Source organism: Antennarius striatus, chromosome 2 (assembly GCF_040054535.1).
Source record: "Antennarius striatus isolate MH-2024 chromosome 2, ASM4005453v1, whole genome shotgun sequence".
NCBI lineage: Eukaryota > Metazoa > Chordata > Actinopteri > Lophiiformes > Antennariidae > Antennarius > Antennarius striatus.
Window position 1 is genome coordinate 3543470 of NC_090777.1, and position 23452 is coordinate 3566921.

Genomic DNA, 23452 nt, shown 5'->3' on the forward strand with positions numbered 1-23452 from the left:
CACGGCACTGACGTCACGCTCAGATGTTTGCGTTAATGAAGACATAAAGCTGCACACGACACGCAGTGACCCCCCCCCACACTCCCCCAGTGATGAAAACGCAGGGAGGAGCTGTGACGTGTCCGTGGGCGGGTCGGTGGGTGTCGCGGGACGCGCGCGTCTCCCGGTGTCGTGGTTCCGTCCCCTTCCGTTTGGTTTCGCCCACGCAGCCGCCGTTCAGCCTCCATCCCGCTGTGAGGATGATGATGTGGGGGAGGAGGAGGAAGAGGAGGCTGACGCGCTGCGGCTCCGAATGAATCCACGGCCGCTGGGCTGCGGGAGGCTGCGGGAGGCTGCGGGATGGACGCGGTGCTGTTTCCCGCTCACGCGCCTGGGAGGACGACGGTGATGGACGTGTTGTGTTTGCTGTGGATGCTGCGCGCGGTGGGGGCGGCGGAAGGTAAGGATGCTGGTCACAGGAGGGGGGGTGGGGGGGTGGCAGAGCTCCATCAGCCTGCGTGTCTAAGCACTGCGTGTCTGCACAGCTGTGGCCCCCGGGGGCCCGTCCGTTCAGCTGTGAAGAGCTGCAAAACCAACGTGATGGAGCTTCAGCTCCCACGGAGGATGAGGTGTTGTTCCGATCTTTGTCCTTCTGTCAAGCTCCTCGTCACGTGTCAATGTTCACGCGTGTCCCTCAATGTTCAAGACTAAGAACCGAACGATTTTGGGTTGTATACAATGGTGTATACACTCATTTACAACTGGTGTATACACTTATTTAACACTGGTGTATACGCTCATTTATCATTGGTGTGTACAATCATTGACCACTGGTGTATACACTCATTTACCTCTGGTGTATACGCTCATCACTGGTATATACACTCATTTATCACTGGTGTATACATTCATTCACCACTGGTGTATACACTCATTTACCACTGGTGTATTCAGTGCGCCCTGTATACACCAGTGGTTATACAGGGCGCAGTTATTGCATCCCAGGAACCACAGGCAAATAACAAATTCCGCAATATAGCAACAAACTATTTTATTCTTTATGGTACGGTTATGAACCCTCCCCATTACTGATATTAAACCACCTTCTATCAGTATTACCTTTTCCCACACTCTGATAGACTGCTTAAAGCACTGTTGTGTCTCACAAAAGTCCAAGACTCATGGAACGTAGCGCACTTCCGGATGCCATCAGCCAATAGAATGCGCGTACGGTATCACGCGACTGGTTACCAAAAATCCGCGAGGGTGCACTGTACACTCATTTATCACTGGTGTATACACATATGTCACCGGTGATAAATGGTGTATACACTCATTTATCACTGGTGTATACACTGATTTGTCAGTGGTGTATGCAGTGATGGGAACAGTGATGCAACACTGATGGGGACACTAATAGGAACACTGATGGGACACTAATGGACCAAAGCAGGTGGCATACCCCGCACCTCACTAGCTGGTGCTGGTCAGCAGGGTGCTGTTCACTTCAGTTGGAAGACGCACACACAGACACATTTCTTTGATCTCAAGCTGGGCAATTAGTTTTTTATGGGCGCTGTCAGGTTCAATTGCCCAAGACACACCATATGATGACAACAGCGGGTTGTCTGTTGTGCCCCAACGACCCTCCAGGGTTGTGGGATAGGCTTGGCTAGACAAAAGAAACCCCTTTTTCAAAAGAGAAGCAATGCCACGTTTATTTATATGGCATGTCTTATTTTCTCGTCTTAAATTACAATTATGACAATGCAGTATTTCTAATTTGAGTGTTCCATTAATAACAATAACCCATTGAATAATTGATCACAATAATAATCAAACCTTCCAGACAGGGAAGGACTTGTCATGGTTTAACTAGCTAACGTAGTGCTTTATGTTAGCACTTAGATGCCAGTTGTGTAGATGCCATCAGCAACATTACTGCCAGATGACATTGCTCTTCTGATTCATGTGGCTTGGTTCCTTAAACTAAAGGTGATTTTCATTGCATGATATCCCATAAACACAGGATTGCTAGACATGGGTTTTTGATAGTGTGCTGTTGACTCAGGATAATCCTTATGTAACAGAGCTGTTTGCTGACTTTGATGGATACACCCAAATACATGAAATATGAGCAAAGACATGCCAACAAAGATTACCTTGTAGTGTTCCAGGTAGATCTCCAGAGGTGTGACTACTCACTGTTTCCTACAGTGATAGTCTGCTTCATCGTCATGTGTTGCTTTTGGATATTATTATATTTTTATTTATTGAAATGTAATTCTGTGTCTGTTGTTCCACTACACATTCACTCCATCCACACAGGAACTTAGGCTAACTGTTAAAGCTGTACCTTTTCGCAGGTAAACGTTCAGGTCTCACATCATTTTTATGAGACACTCAAGATCAATTTCTTTCAGTCTTTATTTCCCAAGTCCAGGTTCCCACAGGAATGAGGCTGTCCTGTTCTTCTTCCTCAGGGCTCGGACTAGTTGTGACAGGATTCTATTCCCAGTGCATCAAGCTAGATGGAGCGTCATCCATGCTGGATAGCAAAGTTAATGAGTCTATGTTCTTGGGTTGTGTTGTTCTCATCCTGTGGAGAACACACTGTTCAACAGGCTGAAGAGTCTATGAGCCTTTCCTGACTGGATATGGCCCAGTGCCATACACCCCTGGGATGCCATCCCCGCTATTTCACAGGTGTTCCAGTGGGTTCCCTCTCAGCTGTCAGATGGTTCTCACTGGTCCTACATCTGTTCAGATGCCAAATGAAGTGAAAGCCTCTTATTCTTCAGGCCTGCTGCTGTTGTTAGCTCATCAATGATGTAGAGTTTTATCTTTATGCTACACACATATGCATGAAATCCCTTTAATGCCTCAGAATCAGGATGATCTCATCCACATATTGGAGACGGTGCTGGTCCTCTGTACCTCTCTGTTAGTGTTACCCCATTGCGGGCGTCCTTCTGGTCTGTATCATGGTCTAGGTCTGGCTCCTGATGTGGCAGACCGCCACAAGTTGTAATTGTCATGTCCTGCTATTTTTTTAATTATGTAAGCCTTCGTGGTGGTGGAGTGGGTAGCGCTGACGCCTCACAGCAAGAAGTTTCTGGGTTCGATTCCTTCCTGTGTGGAGTTTGTCTGTGTGGATTTTCTCCAGGTTCTCCACGTTCCTCCCACCTCCAGAAACATGAGGCTGAGATGGGCTGGTCATACTGAACTGTCTGTAGGTGTGAGTGTGTGCGAGTGGTTGTCTGTCTTTCATGTGGCCCCCCACATGCTAGTGTCTTATCCAGGTGTACCCCACCTCTCGCCGATAGATGAGTGTCTGCATCTATTTCCAGGTCCTTCCTTGTTCTGGATCCCACTTCCAATATATGAAATTTTAATAAGAATCTGATTATGTCCTCCTGAAATAAAAGAAACCCATCCTCATCCACAATCAGGAAGGACCATGTTTGGGAGGGAACGTTAGATAAACACAGTTCCTGTACGTGGGGAGCGAGCCGAGGCATTGAAATCTGTCTCGACTTGTTCTAATCCAGAGTCAATCTGGATTAGAGGACCTTGTCCTAACACCAGAATCTGTCTGGATCAGTGAACGTTGTCCTAACACGAGAGTTTGTCCGGATTAGAGGACGTTGTCCTAACACCAGTCTATCTGGATTAGAGGACGTTGTCCTAACACCAGATTCTTTCTGGATTACGGGACGTTATCCTAACACCAGAGTTTGTCTGGATTAGAGGACGTTGTCCTAACACCTAAATCTATCTGGATCAGAGGACATTGTCCTAACACCAGAGTTTTTTTGGATTAGAGGACATTATCCGAACACCAGAGTCTGTCTGGATTAGTGGACATTGTCCTAATACCAGAGTCTATCTGGATAAGGGGATGTTGTCCTAACACCAGAGTCTGTCTGGGTCAGTGGACGTTGTCCTAACACGAGTTTGTCTGGATTAGTAGACGTTGTCCTAACACCACTCTATCTGGATTAGAGGACGTTGTCCTAACACCAGAGTCTGTCTGGATTAGGGGATTTTGTCCAAACACCAGAGTCTCTCTGAATCAGAGGACGGTGTCTAAACACCAGAGTCTGTATGGATTAGCTCTCCTTTGAGGAAACTGAGTCATATTTAATGTCTAGAGAAGAAAATCAGTCCCAGGAACATATGAGAGCTGCAGTTGGAAGTATCGTGACATGAAGCAAAGTGGGTTCTGCTGATGTATCCCTGTGGGTTTAATCCAGTGGGGTGTGCAGAGTGTGGTGTGGCCTACAAGGATTATGTGTGCAGGACGTGGCCTACTCTCTCCTCCGGTTTGGCCTACTTTCCTTTGATTCGTGCAGAGAAAAGCAAAACAAGAGCTCTCTCTCTCTCTCTCTCTCTCTCTCTCTCTCTCTCTCTCTCTCTCTCTCTCTCTCTGTCTATAGTGGTGTGTATATAGTGGTGGGGGTGTGGGTAGAAGGGTAGTGGGGGGGGGGGTTTCTCTGTGTGTGGGGGACAGTGTGCTAAGTTTGGCACCATGCCTGTGGAGGAGGGTTAGGTCTAGGGGTAGGGGTTAAGGTTATGATTAGGAGTTAAGGTTGGGGTTAGGGTTAAGGTTAGGGTTAAGGTTAGGGTTAATGTTACGGTTAGGGGTTGAGGTTAGGGTTAGTGGTTAAGGTTAAGATTAGGGCAGTGGCTCTTAACCTTGTTGGAGGTGCCGAACCCTGCCGGTTTCATATGCCCATTCACCGAACCCTTCTTTGGTAAAAAACCCCCATTTTTTTCCCAAATTTAAGACATAAGTATATGTTTTACTGGTATATTTAATGAATTGTGCATTAATGTCACCTTTTTCAAAGAACAAAACCAAGACAGTGCATGAACTCACATGAAATGACCTACCTGCAAATCAGTGTGACTTCTGCTGTTGTTATTGAGAGACCAGTTTAGATATGCATGGCTTCACCTTGGCAAGTGTTACTCTGATGTCATTTTCACAGCAAATTCTGTTTGTGTTGTTTTCCATGCAGCTTAAGGAAGTGTTCCTTTATTTTTGCCAGTGACAGACTAGAGTTGCTCAACTTGACATTGTAAATCCTGCAGAACGCTGACTCCCATCACGTTCCGTCATACACTACATGTAAATTCACGTTGCACATATTCGTCCGACCACTTTCTTTTTTTACTCAACATAGTTACTAGGAATTACAATATTAAGAAAGCAATCAGATGAGGCACCATCAACGACAGGCATAAATCAACTACTGAGTGCACAAAATCCCATGTAGCACAGGTAGGCTAATCGATGTAGCGTGATCACCTGCAGTCAGTGATGGCTAAGGGGGGTGTGTCATCACGAGTTGACACGATGTGTCAAACGTACACAGTGATTCGTGTTTGTTCACCCGATGATGTGTCGGGTGTTTTGTCTTGACCCCCTTCTCCGCCGAACTCCTGAGACCAACTCACCAAACCCCTAGCGTTCGATCGAACCCAGATTAAGAACCACTGGTTTAGGGTTAATGTTAGGGTTAGGGGCTAGGGTTAGGGTCAAGGTTATGGTTAGGGGTAAAGTTAGGGTTATGGTTGGTTAGGGAGGAGGCGGCTCCGGCCAGGTTTGAGAAGCTTCCTCGCCGTCATGCCATCAAGCTCGTGCCGGTGGTGCGGTGCTCTGTGGTGGAAGCGGTGCTGGTGGTGGGAGAAGTGATCGGGTACGGCAGAGTGAAGTCCATCGTGATGTTTCTGGATGGCACGGCTAAGGTTGGCAAGGTGGTGTAGAAAGGGGTAGTAATGTAAAACACCTTTACTCCTGGTCTCCCCCGTCAGCCCAGCCACCAAGGTGATCGTATCAAACAGACCTCCATTCATTAAACACAAAGTGTTAGCCAAAGAGCTGTCATGGTACGGCCTGCTGGTGTCATCGATAGAGATATCCCAAGTTAAAACATGTTGTGTGTCACAGGAGACAGGTCTACGTGAGCCTTAAAGACATCACTAATGATCTGAACCTGTCGTAACAGGGGCCTATTATGAAAAACACATTTTCAGGTCTCCACATATACATAATGGTCCTCCCTAACCCTACCAAATCCTAGAATCTAGAAGACAAACACTTCCTGGTACTGGTATGTGTTAAAGAGCTCTGACTCATCACACCATGCCTGTGTCTGACATCCTGATGGTGTCTGTCCTTGTGTGGACGGCAGTGAGGACGCCTCCTGTGTTCCTCACACATGCAGTGATGTCATTGAGGCGGCTGATGAGGCGCTTGCTCCTGTCTGTGTGGTCACCATCAGCTTGGCTCTGTCATCCTGCTGGAGTTCATGATTCAATAACGAACCCTTTTGAATAATGATTAAAAAAAAGCTGTTAATCAAGTCAAAAAAATGAGTCAGAAGAGGAAGATCATAGGATTTGGTTGATATTTCCCAAATGAAATTCAATCCGATAGAGAAAGACAGGAAACATGTTAACAGAAGTTAAGAGACTCACAGATTGAACTGTTGCTTTACAAACCCAGCAGCTGCTGGTCCAGATCTTCAGACCCCCTGCTGCCTTCTTGGATGGGAATGGGTCAGCGCTTTGTGGCCTCTTTAGTCTCGATGTGCGGCGGTTCTGACACCTGGACGCCGCTCCTTCCCAGCTCCTCATTAACTGCTGCTGACACTAACAGGAAGCGAGCAGCTGGAAACAAGAGCCCGTTTGCAGCTGTGGTGCAGAAAGCACGACTAATACCAGCGTGTTTTTACACACCGCTAAATCTAGGAACCACATGCGAACAACAAATTCTGGGATATAGCGACAAACTGTCTTATTATTTACGGTAATTTAAACATTTATGAACCCTTCCCATACTGATATTAAACCACCTTCTATCTTTATTACCTTTTCCCACACTTTGATAGACTGTTTAAAGCACTTTTGGGTTTCGCGGAAGTCTGAGACTCTCGGAACGTAGCGCACTATATATATATGTGTGTGTGTGTGTGTGTGTGTGTGTGTGTGTGTGTGTATATGTATGTGTATGTGTATATATATATATATGTATATATGTATATATATATGTATGTGTATATACTGTATATACTGTACACACACATACAGTATATAAATGTAACATGGGCTTGAATCCCCGTAATGATTCTCCCTCAGTAACAAGCATCTTCTTTTTCCTGTACAGAGGTACTGATGGATTCAACTACAGCCACGGCAGAACTGGGCTGGACCATCAACCCCTCACAGGGGGTGAGTAGAACAAACCGAACCACATGTATAGTTTAACCAGCACCACCCAGTTTAACCAGCACCAAACAGTTTAACCAGAAGGGTCAGAGGTCACTGTACCAGGAAGCCTACATTTGTTAGTGTATTTCTTTTGTTGATGGGCCAGAAGTCACTCTTTGATTCGTCTCATGGTTTAGTGTCTGATGCTAGTCTTTTTAGATCCCCTTTAACTGGTTACATCCTGCCTCAAAGCGGTGATGTATTGTAATTGTCAGTGTTTGTGCGTTCGTCCATCCGGTAGTCCACCAGGTATCTTCGCAACCGTTGCGGATAGAAAGATGAAACAAAAAGCACATTATTCAGGCAGCAAAAGGGATGAAAATGAGAGGATGACCTTGACCATGAGAAAACTAGTTCTTTTGCACACTCGGGAACCGGATAAGATAGAAAGACGAGGGAGAAAGACAGTGTGAGTAAGACCATAGATCAAAGCTGGTACTTTGATCTATGGTCTCACCTACTTTCATAGATCAAAGCTAGTGGTTTAGATCAAAGCTTGGGTAAAAAATTCAGGGTAAAAAGTTTAATTCAGGGGTGTCGCGGGATGTTGCAGTCTGTGACTGCCTTGTTGAACTTGTCTCTGAGATTTTCAGCTGCTGATCACTGAAAATGTTATATTTTGAATGTCAGAAACTTATTTTGCTCGGGGATGGGGATGTGTTGCCGTCAGGAGTAACGTCTCTAACCGTTATTGATTTTGTACATTTGTAAAGTACCACTCCATTTTATGTGTCTTCTAGTGGGAAGAAGTTAGCGGCTATGATGAAAACATGAACACCATCCGAACATACCAGGTGTGCAATGTCTTCGATATGAGCCAGAACAACTGGGTGCGCACCAAATACATCCGCCGCCTCGGTGCCCAACGCATCCACGTTCAGATGAAGTTCTCAGTGCGTGACTGTGGCTCCATACCCAACGTCCCTGGCTCCTGCAAAGAAACCTTCAACCTCTTCTACTACGAGTCGGACTCGGACACAGCTACCAAGCTGTCCCCACCCTGGATGGAGAACCCCTGGGTGAAAGTGGACACCATAGCTGCTGATGAGAGCTTCTCGCAGGTGGATCTTGGTGGCCGCATCATGAAGATCAACAGTGAAGTCCGTAGTTTTGGACCCGTTTCACGGAACGGCTTCTACCTGGCATTCCAGGATTATGGCGCCTGCATGTCACTCATTGCCGTTCGAGTTTACTACAGGAAATGTCCCCGTGTGATCCAGAACGGCGCTGTCTTTTCTGAGACGCTGTCTGGAGCAGAGAGCACCTCTCTGGTGGCAGCCAGAGGGGTGTGCATTCCCAATGGGGAGGAGGTGGACGTCCCCATAAAGCTGTACTGCAACGGGGACGGGGACTGGATGGTACCCATCGGGCGCTGCATGTGTAAAGCTGGATTCGAGGCGGTGGACAACGGCACCGTCTGCAGAGGTAAGGGCCCTGCCAGTGTCCCCTCACACCCACCAGTCCTCAACTGGGTCAGTCCCTCAACACTATGAGTCACAGCATGGCTGAGGAAAAGAGTCATTAACACAGGATAACTGCTGTAGTCCCTAATGCAGTAATCCAAGGCAAACGCCTTCAGAAGCCCCGCCCAAGAGAAACTAACAATCTGGCTAGCGTGCTGATAGACTACTAGCCTAGCCAGGTCCGTCAGTTCCAACCTATGATGATTTTGTTCCTATGTATCTAAAGGTGTTTAAGTGAACCCACTGGATGTTAACAAAGTTCTTGAAGACGTTTCGTCTCTCATCCAAGAGAGACGAAACGTCTTTCTTGGAACAAAACTCTCTTCAGTTTTGTTCCTATGCTATTGTTATGTGGAGTCAGAGCAGACAGCAGATCCGATGTGAGTCAGGGGCGACACCAGGCAGGTGTGTGGCAGTGTGTGTCCTCTACAGCGTGTCTGTTGTCATCTGTGTGCGGTTCCCTGATGCTGTGGGTGTCCTCCACAGCGTGTCAGTCAGGCTTCTTCAAGGCGGTGCAGGGAGACCACACCTGTCTTCAGTGTCCCATCAACAGCAGGACCACCACTGAGGGAGCCACCAGTTGTGTCTGTCGCCAAGGTTACTACCGCACCGACTCCGACCCGCCCCAGATGCCTTGTACAAGTACGGCTCTCACACTCCAACGCATGCAAAACACACAACAAATTTGCTACATAAGAATGTTTTTTAATTTAGAATTGATGTACTATGATAATAGCTATCAGTGATGGTCTTTCTTCTGCTGAGCAGACAGTTCCTCTGAGAAGAAGAGTGAATGGAAACATGTCGGCTTGACTTTACGTGTTCATATCCGTGTGTGATTTTCTTCCTTTCAGCTGTACCATCGGCCCCACAGAACGTCATCTCCATGGTGAATGAGACGTCCCTGAGGCTGCAGTGGAACCCACCGCAGGAGGGCGGGGGGCGTGAAGATGTGGTGTACAACATCATCTGTAAGAGCTGTGGCAGCGGGCGGGGCGGCTGCACCCGCTGTGGAGACAACGTGCAGTTTGTCCCGCGTCAGCTGGGCCTGAGCGACACCCGCGTCCACGTCAGCGACCTCCTGGCTCACACACAGTACACCTTTGAAATACAGGCTGTCAACGGCGTGTCCGACCAGAGTCCCTATTCACCCCAGTACGCCTCTGTCAACATCACCACCAACCAGGCTGGTGAGGCTAACCCATCATTAGCACGTCACCATCAGCACAGCACTCTCACACCAGCTGGTCCAACACTTCGGACTTCTCTACGGCCTCTGATGTTGTCATTCATTTTGTTCCTAGCGCCCTCCACAGTGTCCATTATCCACCAGGTGAGCAGAAGCCCCAGCAGCATCACTCTGTCCTGGTCCCAGCCCGACCAGCCCAACGGAGAGATCCTGGACTATGAATTGCAGTTCTACAAGAAGGTACATGAGTGCTGCTGAAGAACGAGCCACCCATCAAAGACACACACACACTTCCTCAGTCCCTCAAATACTTCAATAATACGTAGTGTGTTTTCCGATGACCACAGAACAAGAGCATTACAGTTGTGTGTCATCAGTTAACAAGTGCATAATCTACATCTAAAATAAAGGGCACAATGTAGATGGTTTTATACAGAGCATGGAAATAATGCTCAGGCATGTTAGAAGCCCAACCTTGATCAGTACCCTCTGTCCATCAGTACCCTCTGTCCATCAGTACCCTCTGTCCATCAGTACCCTCTGTCCATCAATACCCTCTGTCCATCAATACCCTCTGTCCATCAGTACCTTCTGTCCATCAGTACCTTTTGTCCATCAATACCCTCTGTCCATCAGTACCCTCTGTCCATCAGTACCTTCTGTCCATCAATACCCTCTGTCCATCAATACCCTCTGTCCATCAGCATCCTTTGTCCATCAGTACCCTCTGTCCATCAGTACCCTTTGTCCATCAGTACCCTCTGTCCATCAATACCCTCCGTCCATCAGTACCCTCTGTCCATCAATACCCTCCGTCCATCAGTACCCTCTGTCCATCAATACCCTCTGTCCATCAGTACCTTCTGTCCATCAGTACCCTCTGTCCATCAATACCCTCCGTCCATCAGTACCCTCTGTCCATCAATACCCTCCGTCCATCAGTACCCTCTGTCCATCAATACCCTCTGTCCATCAATACCCTCTGTCCATCAGTGCTTTCTGTCCATCAGTACCCTGTCATCAGACTTAAATCCACCTGCAGGTGCATCAGGCTGCATGCTGGAAAAAACTGAGCCAATATTAATTACAGCACCTGCAGCCATCCTTAGAGCCACACTGTCAGCCAAACCCGTCTTGATTCATTTCTCAAATCATCCATAATGAGATCACATCCACAAGGTCACAGGTTCATACACTAAGAAGTCTGTGGCTGTGATAGAGGTGGAAAACATCAAAATCAAACATCAGGTGCCATCAGATGTAGAGTCAAACCAAACTTGTATTGCACTGCAGTATCACACCTGGTGCAGCTTCATCTGTCACTGAAGACACACTCCAACCTTAACCCCTAACCCCTGACCCTAACCTTATGTCTAAGCCTAACCCTAACCCCTAACCCTGGCCCTGACTTGACTGTTTTAGTGTTTTATTAATACTATTGATAATATTTATTTATTTAACCCCTCCCCCCTGATTGTTAAATTGTTGATTCATGTTTCAGAACCAAGCAGAGTCAAACTCATCTGTTACGAGGAGTCAGACCAACACTGCTGTCATACGAGGTTTGAAGCCTGGAACTATTTACGTCTTTCAAGTTCGGGCTCGAACTGTTGCTGGGTTTGGACGGTTCAGTGGGAAAATGTACTTCCAAACAATGACTGAAGGTAGGAGGGATAATAAAACTTACAGTAGAAAAACATAGTGCGTGTGTTACTTGGGCGGAACCTTAATGGTAATGACTAATGTTATTCTATTTTAACAAGAGTCTCTTGCTTTTCTCTCTCGATCTGTAGCAGAATATAAGTCCAGCATCCAGGAGAAGCTCCCACTCATCATTGGTTCGGCTGCTGCTGGGCTTGTATTCATAACAGCCATCACTGTCCTGATCATTGTCTGCTGCAGGTGAGTCAGTGATGCTGCAGGTCAACTGACAGGCAGCTGACACAACCACGTAGCCGACTGTTGGGCAGCGTCGTGGTGGTTCATTTGCATCGGTAGTTGTTCAGACTGCAGACCTGCATGACACTAAATCAGTTATTAACCCGAACCCTAAAACTGCTGCTGCCACGGTGTTTGTGAGTCACAGATACCTCTGAACGAGTCACAGACGTTACTGAACGAGTCACAGATACCACTGGACGAGTCACATACCACTGAATGAGTCACAGATACCACTGAACGAGTCACAGATACCACTGAATGAGTCACAGATACCACTAAAGGAGTCACAGATACCACTGATAACACTAGCCTTAACCCTAACCCCTAATCTGTAACCCTAACCCTGACGTCTAATCCTACCACTAACCCTAGCCCTAACCTCTAACCCTAACCTCAGCCCAAAGCCTAATGTCTAACCATAACCGTAACTTCTAACTCTACCACTAAACCTAAGCCCTAGTCCCAAACCCTTATATCCAACCCTAACCCTAACGTCTAGCCCTAACCCTAAAGTAATGAGGTGAACACCTTGTAGGACATGAGAGTGACTTAGATTCAAGTCAAGATGGGAGCATATCTCTTGCAAAAGCATGGAGCATCATATTATTTTAAACACAGGAGTGAATAAATCACAGTAGTGCGCGACCAAAACACCAAAAGGGAAAGAAGTGATTTAGACTCAGATTAGTCCTCGCTTCATCAGACATAGAACTCTGTGTTCTGACAAAACTGCCCAGTTCTGACTAGAGCTTTTCAGAGCTTCACTGAAATCACATGGTCCAATCACTGGAAATGGATATACTAGAGAATGTGGTTGTTCCCAGCAGGAGAGGCTCAGACAGAACAGAATCGGAGTACACAGACAAAGTCCAGCATTACACCAGTGGTCACAGTAAGTAACTACAGCCGGTCGCTCTAAGGCTGAAGTGCGTGAGTCTTCAGCGCTAACCGCGCTGCATCTTTGGGTATAGCTGTTGCTGTCTCTTCTCTTTTTGTTGAAGTGTCACCAGGAATGAAGATCTATATCGACCCTTTCACCTATGAAGACCCCAATGAAGCTGTCCGAGAGTTTGCCAAAGAGATCGATATCTCTTGTGTAAAGATTGAACAAGTTATTGGTGCAGGTAAAGGACAAGAGTGTATGAAAAATGCAAGGAACAGAGATATTGTTAGTATTTTACAAAGGAGACATAATGGTAAGTATACTTTCTCTGACTGCCTCATCTTCCTCACAGGGGAATTTGGAGAGGTGTGCAGTGGAAACCTACGACAGCCTGGCAAGAGAGAGATCCTGGTGGCCATAAAAACACTAAAGGTTGGCTACACCGAACGTCAGAGGAGGGATTTCCTGGGCGAGGCATCAATAATGGGCCAGTTTGACCACCCCAACATCATCCATCTGGAGGGGGTGGTGACCAAGAGCAGCCCCGTGATGATCATCACTGAGTTCATGGAGAACGGATCCCTCGACTCGTTCCTCAGGGTAAAGAAGAGATGCTGAATGCTTCTACCTCCTGTCAGGAAGCTTTCATTCCAACATGTCATAGTTTAATGTTCATCACTCCAGCAGTGGAATGGAGGCTTTTTTATTTTGGCATTTAGTGTGTGATGACATCACTACCAAAGATATGTAAAGATTATGGGGTCTTTTGAACCCCTGTGCCGGAGCCTTGGTAGATGGTTCCACGCAGAGCAGCAGTAACATGGATGGGCAGTGTCCATGGCAACGGAAAGGAATAAGGAGCATCATGTGTTTTGTCACTTTTAAAACAATTATGATGTAATATCACTTTTGATTATATTTCAGAATACCTTAGTTTCTGGACTATTGAGCGCACGTGAATATAAGGTGCAGCAACTACATTTTATATGAAAAAAAGTTGTACATATGTAGGGGACTGGTGTCTATACGTCGCAGGTGTGGAGGTGTTGGAACATTCCTGTTTTTTTGCGCACAGTGCCCAAGACACATAGTAAAACAGCGCTGTTGTCGCCACATTCCCGTTTTTTTGCGCACAGTGCCCAAGACACATAGTAAAACAACGCTGTTGTCACCAACATTTCGCCATCAATTCAGTGACGCCAAGCTAATGTGCAGCGGCTCGGTTTCCTGCATCTTTAACTTAAAGCTGCATCGTGAGGCTTCCTTCATGTGTTTTCTGTCATGAGGCGCGAACATGATGTGAAACAGTCAAACTACCTCAGTGCAGTGCCTCTGCCAGAGAAGAGCGCCCCCTGGAGGCCATTAGCCCGTAAACATCTTTGTTTAAGCCACAGGGTTCAAAGCTTGTGAAAAAAGTAGCGGCTTATATAATAATAATATCATAGAAAATTATACATTTTTTTAATAGTTTCCATTTTGTAATTTTATAATGTGTTTTCACAAGTTGACTATACTCGCAAAAAGTAGTTATAAGTGGCGCCCAGTAATAGCCCTAAATACAGCTGTAGTAGTTTGCGTACATGAGTGGTTGATTTGTAGTAACAACTCAATAATGTCCCATCATCATGACTTCAACCTTTTGTCCTTGAAGCAAAACGACGGCCAGTTCACGGTGATCCAGCTGGTGGGGATGCTGCGCGGCATCGCATCAGGAATGAAGTACCTGTGTGACATGAACTACGTCCACAGAGACCTGGCAGCGCGGAACATCCTGGTCAACAGCAACCTGGTGTGTAAAGTCTCCGACTTTGGGCTATCGCGCTTCATCGAGGACGACACGTCAGACCCCACCTACACCAGCGCCCTGGTGAGTCTTCATGTTCTTTAGAGGCCACTAGGAAGATCTCGCAGGGGAACCAACGTTTTCTCTCTATCATATCAGTGTTTAATTTACATGGATGACAAACCAACCAGGATGTGGTTGGTTTGCCCCAAAGTGTGGTTGGTTTGCCCCAGCGTGTGGTTACTTTACCCCAGCATGTGGTTGGTTTGCTCCAGCCTGTGGTTGGTTTGCCCCAAAGTGTGGTTGGTTTGCCCCAGCATGTGGTTACTTTACCCCAGCATGTGGTTGGTTTGCTCCAGCCTGTGGTTGGTTTACCCCAGCGTGTGGTTGGTTGGTGGCTGCAGTGACTCCGTTTGGTTCTTTAGTGAACCTCCTCAGGTTTTTGTCTGTCTGGTTATCAATGTTTCTTAAATAAACTAGTCTGACCTGAGTCAGGTGACAGAACAAAGACACAGGCACAACAATCAATGAATGAATGAATGAAATGATCAATCAATCAATCAATCAGTGGGTTGGTATGAAAGCAGTGATGTTGTTTCTCTGTCTGTCTGTTTGTAAGTTTTCTTGTTTGTTTCTTTGTTTACTCGTTTTTTTGTCCACTGTTTACTCCTCTTTGGGTTCCAGGGAGGGAAGATCCCCATCCGGTGGACGGCTCCTGAAGCCATTCAGTACAGGAAGTTCACGTCCTCCAGTGACTGTTGGAGCTACGGCATCGTCATGTGGGAGGTGATGTCATACGGAGAGAGGCCGTACTGGGACATGAGCAACCAGGACGTGAGTTTAAATAAAGTTAGCTGGTCCATCCATCCATCCATTTTCTTGCACCGCTTTATCAACTCGTCACTGTATTACCACGTCACCACATCATTGCAACACCACGTCATTGTGTCGCCAGGGGAGTCAGGTCACATGATAGACGTTCAGACATTCCATTTGGTTTGCTATCAAACAGCTGCAGACGTGTCTCCTCTGATGTGACTGAGCTGACTTTGAACCAACATTCCTTCAGGTCATCAACGCCATAGAGCAGGACTACAGGCTGCCCCCCCCCATGGACTGCCCCAGCGCCCTGCATCAGCTGATGCTGGACTGCTGGCAGAAAGAGCGCAACAGTCGTCCGAAGTTCAGCCAGATCGTCAGCAACCTGGACAAGATGATCCGCAACCCCAGCAGCCTGAAGACCACCACGCCGCTGTCGTCCAGGTGCTGCTCAGAGGGTGTCCCCCGTGTCGCCCTGGACCCGCAGCTCTAATCCACTCTCTTTTCTGCCACTAGTGTCCACTTGCCCCTCCTGGATCGCAGTGCTCCGGACTTCTCCTCGTTCAGCACCGTGGACGAGTGGCTGGAGGCCATCAAGATGGGCCAGTACCAGGAGAGCTTCGCTGCCGAGGGCTTCAGCAGCTTCCAGCTGGTGTCCCAGATGACCATCGAGTGCGTTCCCAACGTAACATTAACAAGCAGACACAAAACGCCTTTCATAAAGACAACACAGCTACTAAGACCCGCAATAATGAGCAGGTTTATTTAGCAAACGCAAAGAAAAACACGTTTTTTTCTGTACATGTATGTGGCAACGGGTAAGAAGTAACACAGGTTTCAGTAAATGAACTGGCTAGCATTAGCAGAAGTAGCTACAGCCATGCTTACCTCATGCGAGCAGCAGCTAGCTGTATCTGGTGTATGATGCGCTGCCACCTACTGGTCTGGAGTACGTTTTTGGCACGTTGTGCCATAAACCAAACCGCGAGCAGAAAATAAGAATGACCTCCTTATATTTATTTTCATATTAGTACTTTTTCATCCCTTTATTTGAAGTGTTCCATTGAATGAAGGTCCATTTCAAAGTGGATGGAGCATGGAGCAGACGTTCAAAGTGACATGGACCTGACTCTCGTTTCTCTGCAGGGACATCCACAGAGTGGGGGTGACACTGGCCGGGCACCAGAAGAAGATCCTGAACAGCATCCAGTCCATGAGGGCCCAGCTGAACCAGATCACCTCGGTGGAGGTCTAGGGGCCTCCTGAACCTGTCAGCCATCAGGTTCCCAGCTGCTCAGCTGTCTGACTGCGTCTGTCTCCTAATAAATAACTCTCCGGGCTAAAAGTTCAGCAATCATTTGGAGGAATTACAACTGAAATCAACTGATGAAGGGAGTGTGCTCCACCAATCGTGCGTTTTTGGACTTTTCCAGACGTCCGACGCAACCAGATGGACAAAAAGAGAAACACTGATATTGATCCTGAGGGATCAACAGGATTCTGACATGAAGCCGTGCATCATGACCACCAACCAGCCGCACACCCTGTGGTGGAACTGGATTCTATGATGGCAGTGGTATGTTCTAGCAGGATGATAAAAAAAACCCACAGCACCAGTGGGTCAGAAACCACAGCACCAGTGGGTCAGAAACCACAGCACCAGTGGGTCAGAAACCACAGCACCAGTGGGTCAGAAACCACAGCACCAGTGGGTCATAACAGGTTGATACGAAGCGGGTCAGCATGTTGCTGCTCATCATTGAATCATGAATTGTCAAGAACAGTTTCATGGGCGTGGGCGACACGGTGGCGCGGCGGGTAGCGCCGTCGGCCCGCAGCAAGGCGGGTCCGGGTTTGAGTCCCGTGCTGTGTGGAGTTTGCATGTTCTCCCCGTGTCTGCGTGGGTTCTCTCCGGGTTCTCCGGCTTCCTCACACCTCCAGAAACATACGCTTTAGGTTAATTGGCCGTTCCCAAATTGACCGTAGTAATGAGTGTGTGTGTGTGTGTGTGTCTGGCTCCGCGGTACACTGGCGTCGCACCCTAAGACAATCTGGGACAGGTTCCGGCTCCCCCGTGACCTGCGTAAGCGGATGAAGCAGGCTGAGAAAATTAACGAGTTTCATGTTCTAACCACGTAACACCTGAGGACAGTGGGACTGTCTTCTGTTTGTCACCATCCCATAATATCTAGACAATCAGTCAGCGGCTTCGTGCCCAAAGCCCTGGATGATCCCTGAGCTGTTCACCTTCACAACGTAGGCGGGGCTAGTGTTCCGTAGGCGGGGCAGATTGTAGCACTGTGATGGTCCGTGTTTCCCAGGATGGAATGAAGATATCCGCCCTTTAAAAGGGCTCTTTAGATGGTTAGCGCTGTATTTAATCGTCTGTTCTGGGTTAGCGGGTTAGCATGTATGCTAACCCTAGACATGTGCCCCCCCCACCCCCCGTGTCAGGTGCTCATGTGAACACATGCAGCTTTTCATACTAAGAAAACAAGTTTTCATGAACTTCTGTCACCTGAGATGGAGCAAATATCAGTGATGATGTTTTCATATGCTGTCTGCCGTTCACAGGAAGTGAAGGTACAGCTGCAGGAAGTAGTGTGTCGGTCACAGCTCTCACCAACAGCCAGATAAGCCTCTGACCCGTAAGTGTGATGGTGGGATGCTGGTCTAACTGGACGACACGTCAGGAGCACGGAGCACTGGATAAATGACTAGAGCTCACATTCAGCATTCAGTTCGTGATTCACCCTCTGAAAGGACTCAAGACTGGATTTCATGGAGCCCCCCCCATGCCCTGTGGTCAGTGCTGGAATGGGTTAATACTAAAGAATAAATACACCAAATGATCCAAATGTTACCTGAACTTGTTTCTATGGTTAGGATGCAGACAGTGTTCACAAAGTTCAGACAAAATGACCTCTGAACCGACGCTGAACATGTGATTAACACTGGTATAAATGTTGAATACGGCAGTTTAACAACAGCTCCGGGTCAAACAGGCCGGAAAAAATGTCTTCCACCTTCAAAATGCCAAAACGTGTATGATTCTGCTGCCCTGACTGGTGGGACGACGTCATCAGAGCCCCGCCCCCTTCCCCCCCCCAGCACCAGAGGGGACCAGCGTTCTTCTGCAGGCTCTACTATGCATTTGTTGTTCTTGAGTCGTCATTGGACGGATGGCTTTCTTCAAATCAACGTCACTCCTCAGGTTTCTGTCAGACGTTCAGACCCGCGATGAGCGCTGATGACCTCCATGTGTTTAACCCTTTCAACCCCTCACGGTTTAACACTGTCAGGCCTCGGGGGGGTGGGGGGGTGGGCATGGTGAGTGTTGACCCAACAGGAAGCAGCTGAAGCCCGTCTGGTGTGAGCTTCCAACGGGAACGTGATGTTTAGTCTGGACCTGTCAGAACTCTGTTCTGTCGCTTTTTAAAAATGTGAATTTTGATAAGATGCTTTTTATAAATGCTGTTGTGACGATAGTTTATACTTTGCAGTTCTCACCGTGGGTCGTGTGAAATCATTGTGATCTGTTTTTTTAGGTGTTAAACTTCTGCACTAGCACAAAGCCCAGGTTTCCTGTTCTGTACGTGACCTGTGACCTAAACCCACTGAACCTGGTCTCACGAACCAAGAGCACCACCAATACCTCAACCATCTTCAGATGTTTTCACTTTAAAGTGTATTAATCTTCTTCTTCTTCTTTTTCTTCTTCTTCCTTTTCTTCTTCTTCTTCTTCTTCTTCTTCTTCTAATTTAAGTTTTGGAAGGTGCACATCTTTTGCTCTTGTTTTGTTGGACTAGTGAACTTTTGAGGAACCATAACAAACATGTACTGCAGGTTGGAACTGGGGTTCTTGTGGGATGTGATGATGTTGGATTACCAAACTGGACCAAGCAGGACGCTGTGGCCATGGGTTGAACCTCGCACTTTGACTTCCCTTTTCTGATTGTTATATTATGGAAGCACTCATCCACAAATGTGAAAAAGATCCTGTTCTCCATTAAAATGACTTAAAAATGACCAAAAACGTCTTCATATCTCAACGTAAGGATTGTTTTCTTGAGGAGCCTCACACACGTCCACTGAGGTGTGTGAGGTTTTCAGGTGTGTGTGTCTGTAAGCCACATTTTAGTGTCGTGTTTGGCACTGATGGACTGATTATGTTGTAGTTTGTCTCAAGGGTCCAGCAGCTCCTTACAAGGTCACGTGATTCCTCCGTGGTTTCCTGTCATGTAGTCTTCAGGCTGACTTTGTCCCGCCTGCTTCCTCCTTTCGCTCTAGTCGACCTTCACCTGGATCCAGGTGAAGGATCCAGGTGATCCCCCAAGGATCCAGACTCTGGAGTGCGGAGCCAGACTCTCGAGGGCAGAGTCAGACAGGACGACGGAGCCAGATTCTGGAAGGTCCGCCTTGACCAGTTGGGTGGGAAAGAAGAAGAAGAGGAATCATCCTTTATTAGTCCCGAAATGGGAAATTCTCTTTACACTCACCAATACAGGGTTAGACATGCGTATATATACGTATGTTGTATACAGGCCCCTGAACAAACATAGAACACGCTAGTGGCCTGCAGGCATGCAGTTAGTATATATATGGGGAGACAGAGTGAGGGGTCGCATGAGGGATCACGCCCCAAATGAGCAGCTTGTGGGGCGGATGGTACCTTGTTCAAGGGCGCCTCGGTAGTGGCTGGGAGGTGAGCTGACACCTCCCACTGTAGGCTCACACTCCGGAGGGAGTGGGAATCAAACCGCCGATGGCTGGGCGATGTCTGGTCTTCAAGACATCTGCTCTACCGCTGACGCCCCGTAATCCAGAGACTCATGGAACGCAGCGCAAAAGTTGCTTTAAACAGTCTATAATAATGTGGGTAAAGGTAATACAGATATGAGGTGGTTTAATATCAGTATGGGGAGGGTTCATAAACGTTTAAATTACCATGAAGAATAAAGTAAATAGTTTCTCGTTATATCACGAAATTTTGTTTTTCACGGATGGTCCCGGAACGCATTAACCGCGAGTAACCAGGGATCACCATGTAATGGGGATAGAGGCAGGGCAAGGAAAAGAGAGAGTGGCAGATAGGAAAGAGAATTTGCAGTCATAGTTGTTCTCTAGTTGCTGAAGTGGTGGTGGGATTTCCAGGCCTTTGGATTTCCTGTCTTCTATACAGTAATCCCTAGTTACTTGCGGTTAATGCGTTCCAGGACCACCCACGAAAAACGAAATTCAGCGATATAGCAACAAACTATTTATGTTATTAATTATAGTAATTTAAACATTTATGAACCCTCCCCATACTGATATTAAGCCATCTTCTGTCTATGTTACCTTTTCCTACACTCTTATAGACTTGTAACCCCGCCGGTGTTTTTGATGGGGAGGGATGACGCACACGATATTCCTTGAATGTCTTTATTTGGCGTCCACGAGGAACAAACAAGAACTGACAGCGATTTCCCAATCATGCTCTCACTCTCACACCCCCTTCTCAGTCTCGCCAACACATGCAGAACACACACATGTAGGCCAACTCAGGGCAACACACACAAGAGAACAACATGGGTTACCACAAACTATTTAAAACACTTTTGTATTAGAAGTTGCAGGAGGAACCATGAGTCTCTGAACACAAAGTACACGCGGATTCTGTCAACCAATAACATGCACGTACGGTATCACGTGACTAACTACTAAAAATCTGCCATGTAGTGAAGCCACACATCTTGAAGTGTGATTAAGCGAGGGATTACGGTATTGTTCCCCGCCTGTCGAGCAGAAGCACGTAGACAGTATCTTGTTTTTTATCAAACAGTCCTGAAAGCAGCTGTTTTTTCTTTTTTGCAGTACAATGATTGAACTCAATAATGGTCCATATCAAAATTAATTTGCCGTCATGAGGGGTATACCAGAATAATGTCCAAAAGCACACATTCAAGAAGCTGAACCATCGAGTCCAAATGGTACAGAATGCAAGACATCTATTAATAACTGGAAATTAATCAATGAAATTAAATTCAATGAGTTTCACTTTAGCGAATTCTGTCTCAACAAGATTCTGGAAAATGAATTCATGCATTTGGAATATCAAGACCTAACTAGTGTACTTCTCTTATCAGGTTACATCCCTACATATTCTCTAGCTGATCCAGAATGCTGCTGGACATGTTCTGATTAGAACCAGCGTCAGATGTTTTAATCAGATGCAAACGGGTTAATGCAAACTAAAAATTCTGCTTTGGATGAAAAGGTGTCACTAACATGCACATGAGTAATTAAAAAAGAAGAAAAAACAATCATAAGTAGCAATGTCCGCTAACACAATTCAGCAATGATCCAACAAGATTTACCACCACTAAAGGTCAATGTGTAGTGACAAATGGTTTGTCACTGTCCTGATCTCTCTCCTCTTTCAGACTGTTGTCTCTCCTTGTATCATAGAAATAAAAAACTAGCATGTCTGGGCTTATGAGTCACATCAGCATGAACCACCATTTGAATGTAGACTCTTCTTTATGGGACTCTTCTTTATATATGGCCAGTTAACTAGATCACAGCCCCTACAAATCAGCTGATGTTTCCAGAGTGTTAGATGGTTGGAGGACTTACGTTGTTTCCAGAGTTTCAGATGGTTGGAAGACTGATATTGTTTCCAGAGTGTTAGATGGTTGGAGGACTGATGTTTCCAGAGGGTTAGTGGTTCCTATCCCAGCTGGCTACAGGTGAGAGATGGATTACGCCTTGGACAAGATGCTGACTCAGGGTTCACATGAAAGACAAACAACCAATCACTCACACTCACACCTAAGGATAATTTACAGCAACCAATCCACCTCAGCTTCATGTTTCTGGAGGGAGGAGGCCAGCGAATCTGGAGAGAAGCAACAAAGAAAGGCATTGAGCCCAGAACCATCTTACAACAATGCTACCCACTGCACCACCTTGGTGCCCTGTGTACATCTGTTTCATTACCTCTCACAATATAAACCACCAGATTAGTGAAGGTCCTGACAGTATAGAAGCTGCACCCCAGGCCACCACCGCCAAACGGTAAATCAACGGCCGGAACCAACAATCAGCGGCCGATAACCAGTAACCGCCAATGACACCCTTTCAGGTATTGGTGTTATTTTGCCTGGTCTTGGGTACTGTTTGGTAGCTTGTCAGCCCTGTTTTGCAGTGTCCTGATAATTTCAAGTTTGTGCTCCAGTGGATACTGAAAGTCAAAAAGCAGGTACTGGTCCATGTGTGTTGGTTTCCTGTATACCCCAACACTCAGACTTCTGTCATCTTTTATGCCGACCTCGCAATCCAAAAAGGGCAAACTGTTGTCCTTTACATCCTCTCTGGTGAACATCAAGTATGTTCAGTGAAAGGTTGCACCCCTTTGATCCCCCCTGTTACCTTCATCAACCATTCTTGAGGAGCCAGAAGGGTTTCAACTACGGTCTTTGGAATGTGAACAGCACTGACCACACCTCACAGGGTTAATAAGCTGGGACAAAACCAGCCACCACCATAACTGAAGATGCCTCTTGGATGAGAGGTAGAGCTTCTTCAATAAACATCTTAAAAGTCCAGTGGCTTGATTAAAACAGCTTGGATATCTCCATGAAGCAAAGGTGAGAATAAAAGGGGGAGCGGGGTGGGTGAGTCTAGAGGACCACATGGGACTCTTCTTTTGTACTAATTTCGGTGTCAGAGATGAGGTGAAGTCTGTCTGTGTGAAAAAGGACCGACATGAAATCCTGGGACAGGCTTTGGGTTGTTACAGACTTGCTCTGGTGTTCAGTTTCATCCAATAACAGGGTCAATGGTTTACCTCAGTTGTTGACTAATGAAGCATGGAGGGCTTTCCCAGCTAGTTCACGTAGATACACACAAATACACACAAACACATGTCCCATGGCTGATCCCACAAACCCCACCCCCGTTGCCGCTGGTTTGTTAGCCTCTATTTACCTCAGTGTTAATCCTCTTCTCTTGCACATCCTCCCTCCTCCCGTCCTCCCTGCTTTCTCGCATGCTCTCTCTTTTGCTCCTCCCCTGTCTTCCCTTAAAGCCAGCAGGCTGCTCTTTGATCCGGGCTGCTGCTTTCACGATCTTTC

The 23452-nt window shown here is 46.9% G+C and overlaps 1 protein-coding gene across 5 annotated transcripts; it reads left to right on the forward strand.

Moving 5' to 3' along the window:
* The first annotated feature begins 214 nt into the window (after positions 1-214).
* LOC137607242 (ephrin type-B receptor 2-like) lies at positions 215-19328 on the forward strand. Of its 5 annotated transcripts, none has more exons than XM_068332884.1 (16): positions 215-439; positions 7154-7218; positions 7998-8682; positions 9207-9362; positions 9575-9910; positions 10025-10149; positions 11411-11573; positions 11703-11811; positions 12675-12742; positions 12852-12974; positions 13086-13333; positions 14385-14600; positions 15201-15350; positions 15586-15779; positions 15852-16007; positions 16482-19328. In XM_068332884.1, the coding sequence occupies exons 1-16, from the start codon at positions 340-342 to the stop codon at positions 16588-16590; spliced, it is 3003 nt and encodes a 1000-aa protein (XP_068188985.1). In that variant the 5' UTR covers positions 215-339; the 3' UTR covers positions 16591-19328. The 5 variants fall into 5 exon arrangements, with proteins under 5 accessions (XP_068188985.1, XP_068188993.1, XP_068189003.1 ...); XM_068332892.1 differs by having other exon boundaries at positions 12678-12742; XM_068332902.1 differs by having other exon boundaries at positions 11706-11811; positions 12678-12742.
* Positions 19329-23452: the final 4124 nt, after the last annotated feature.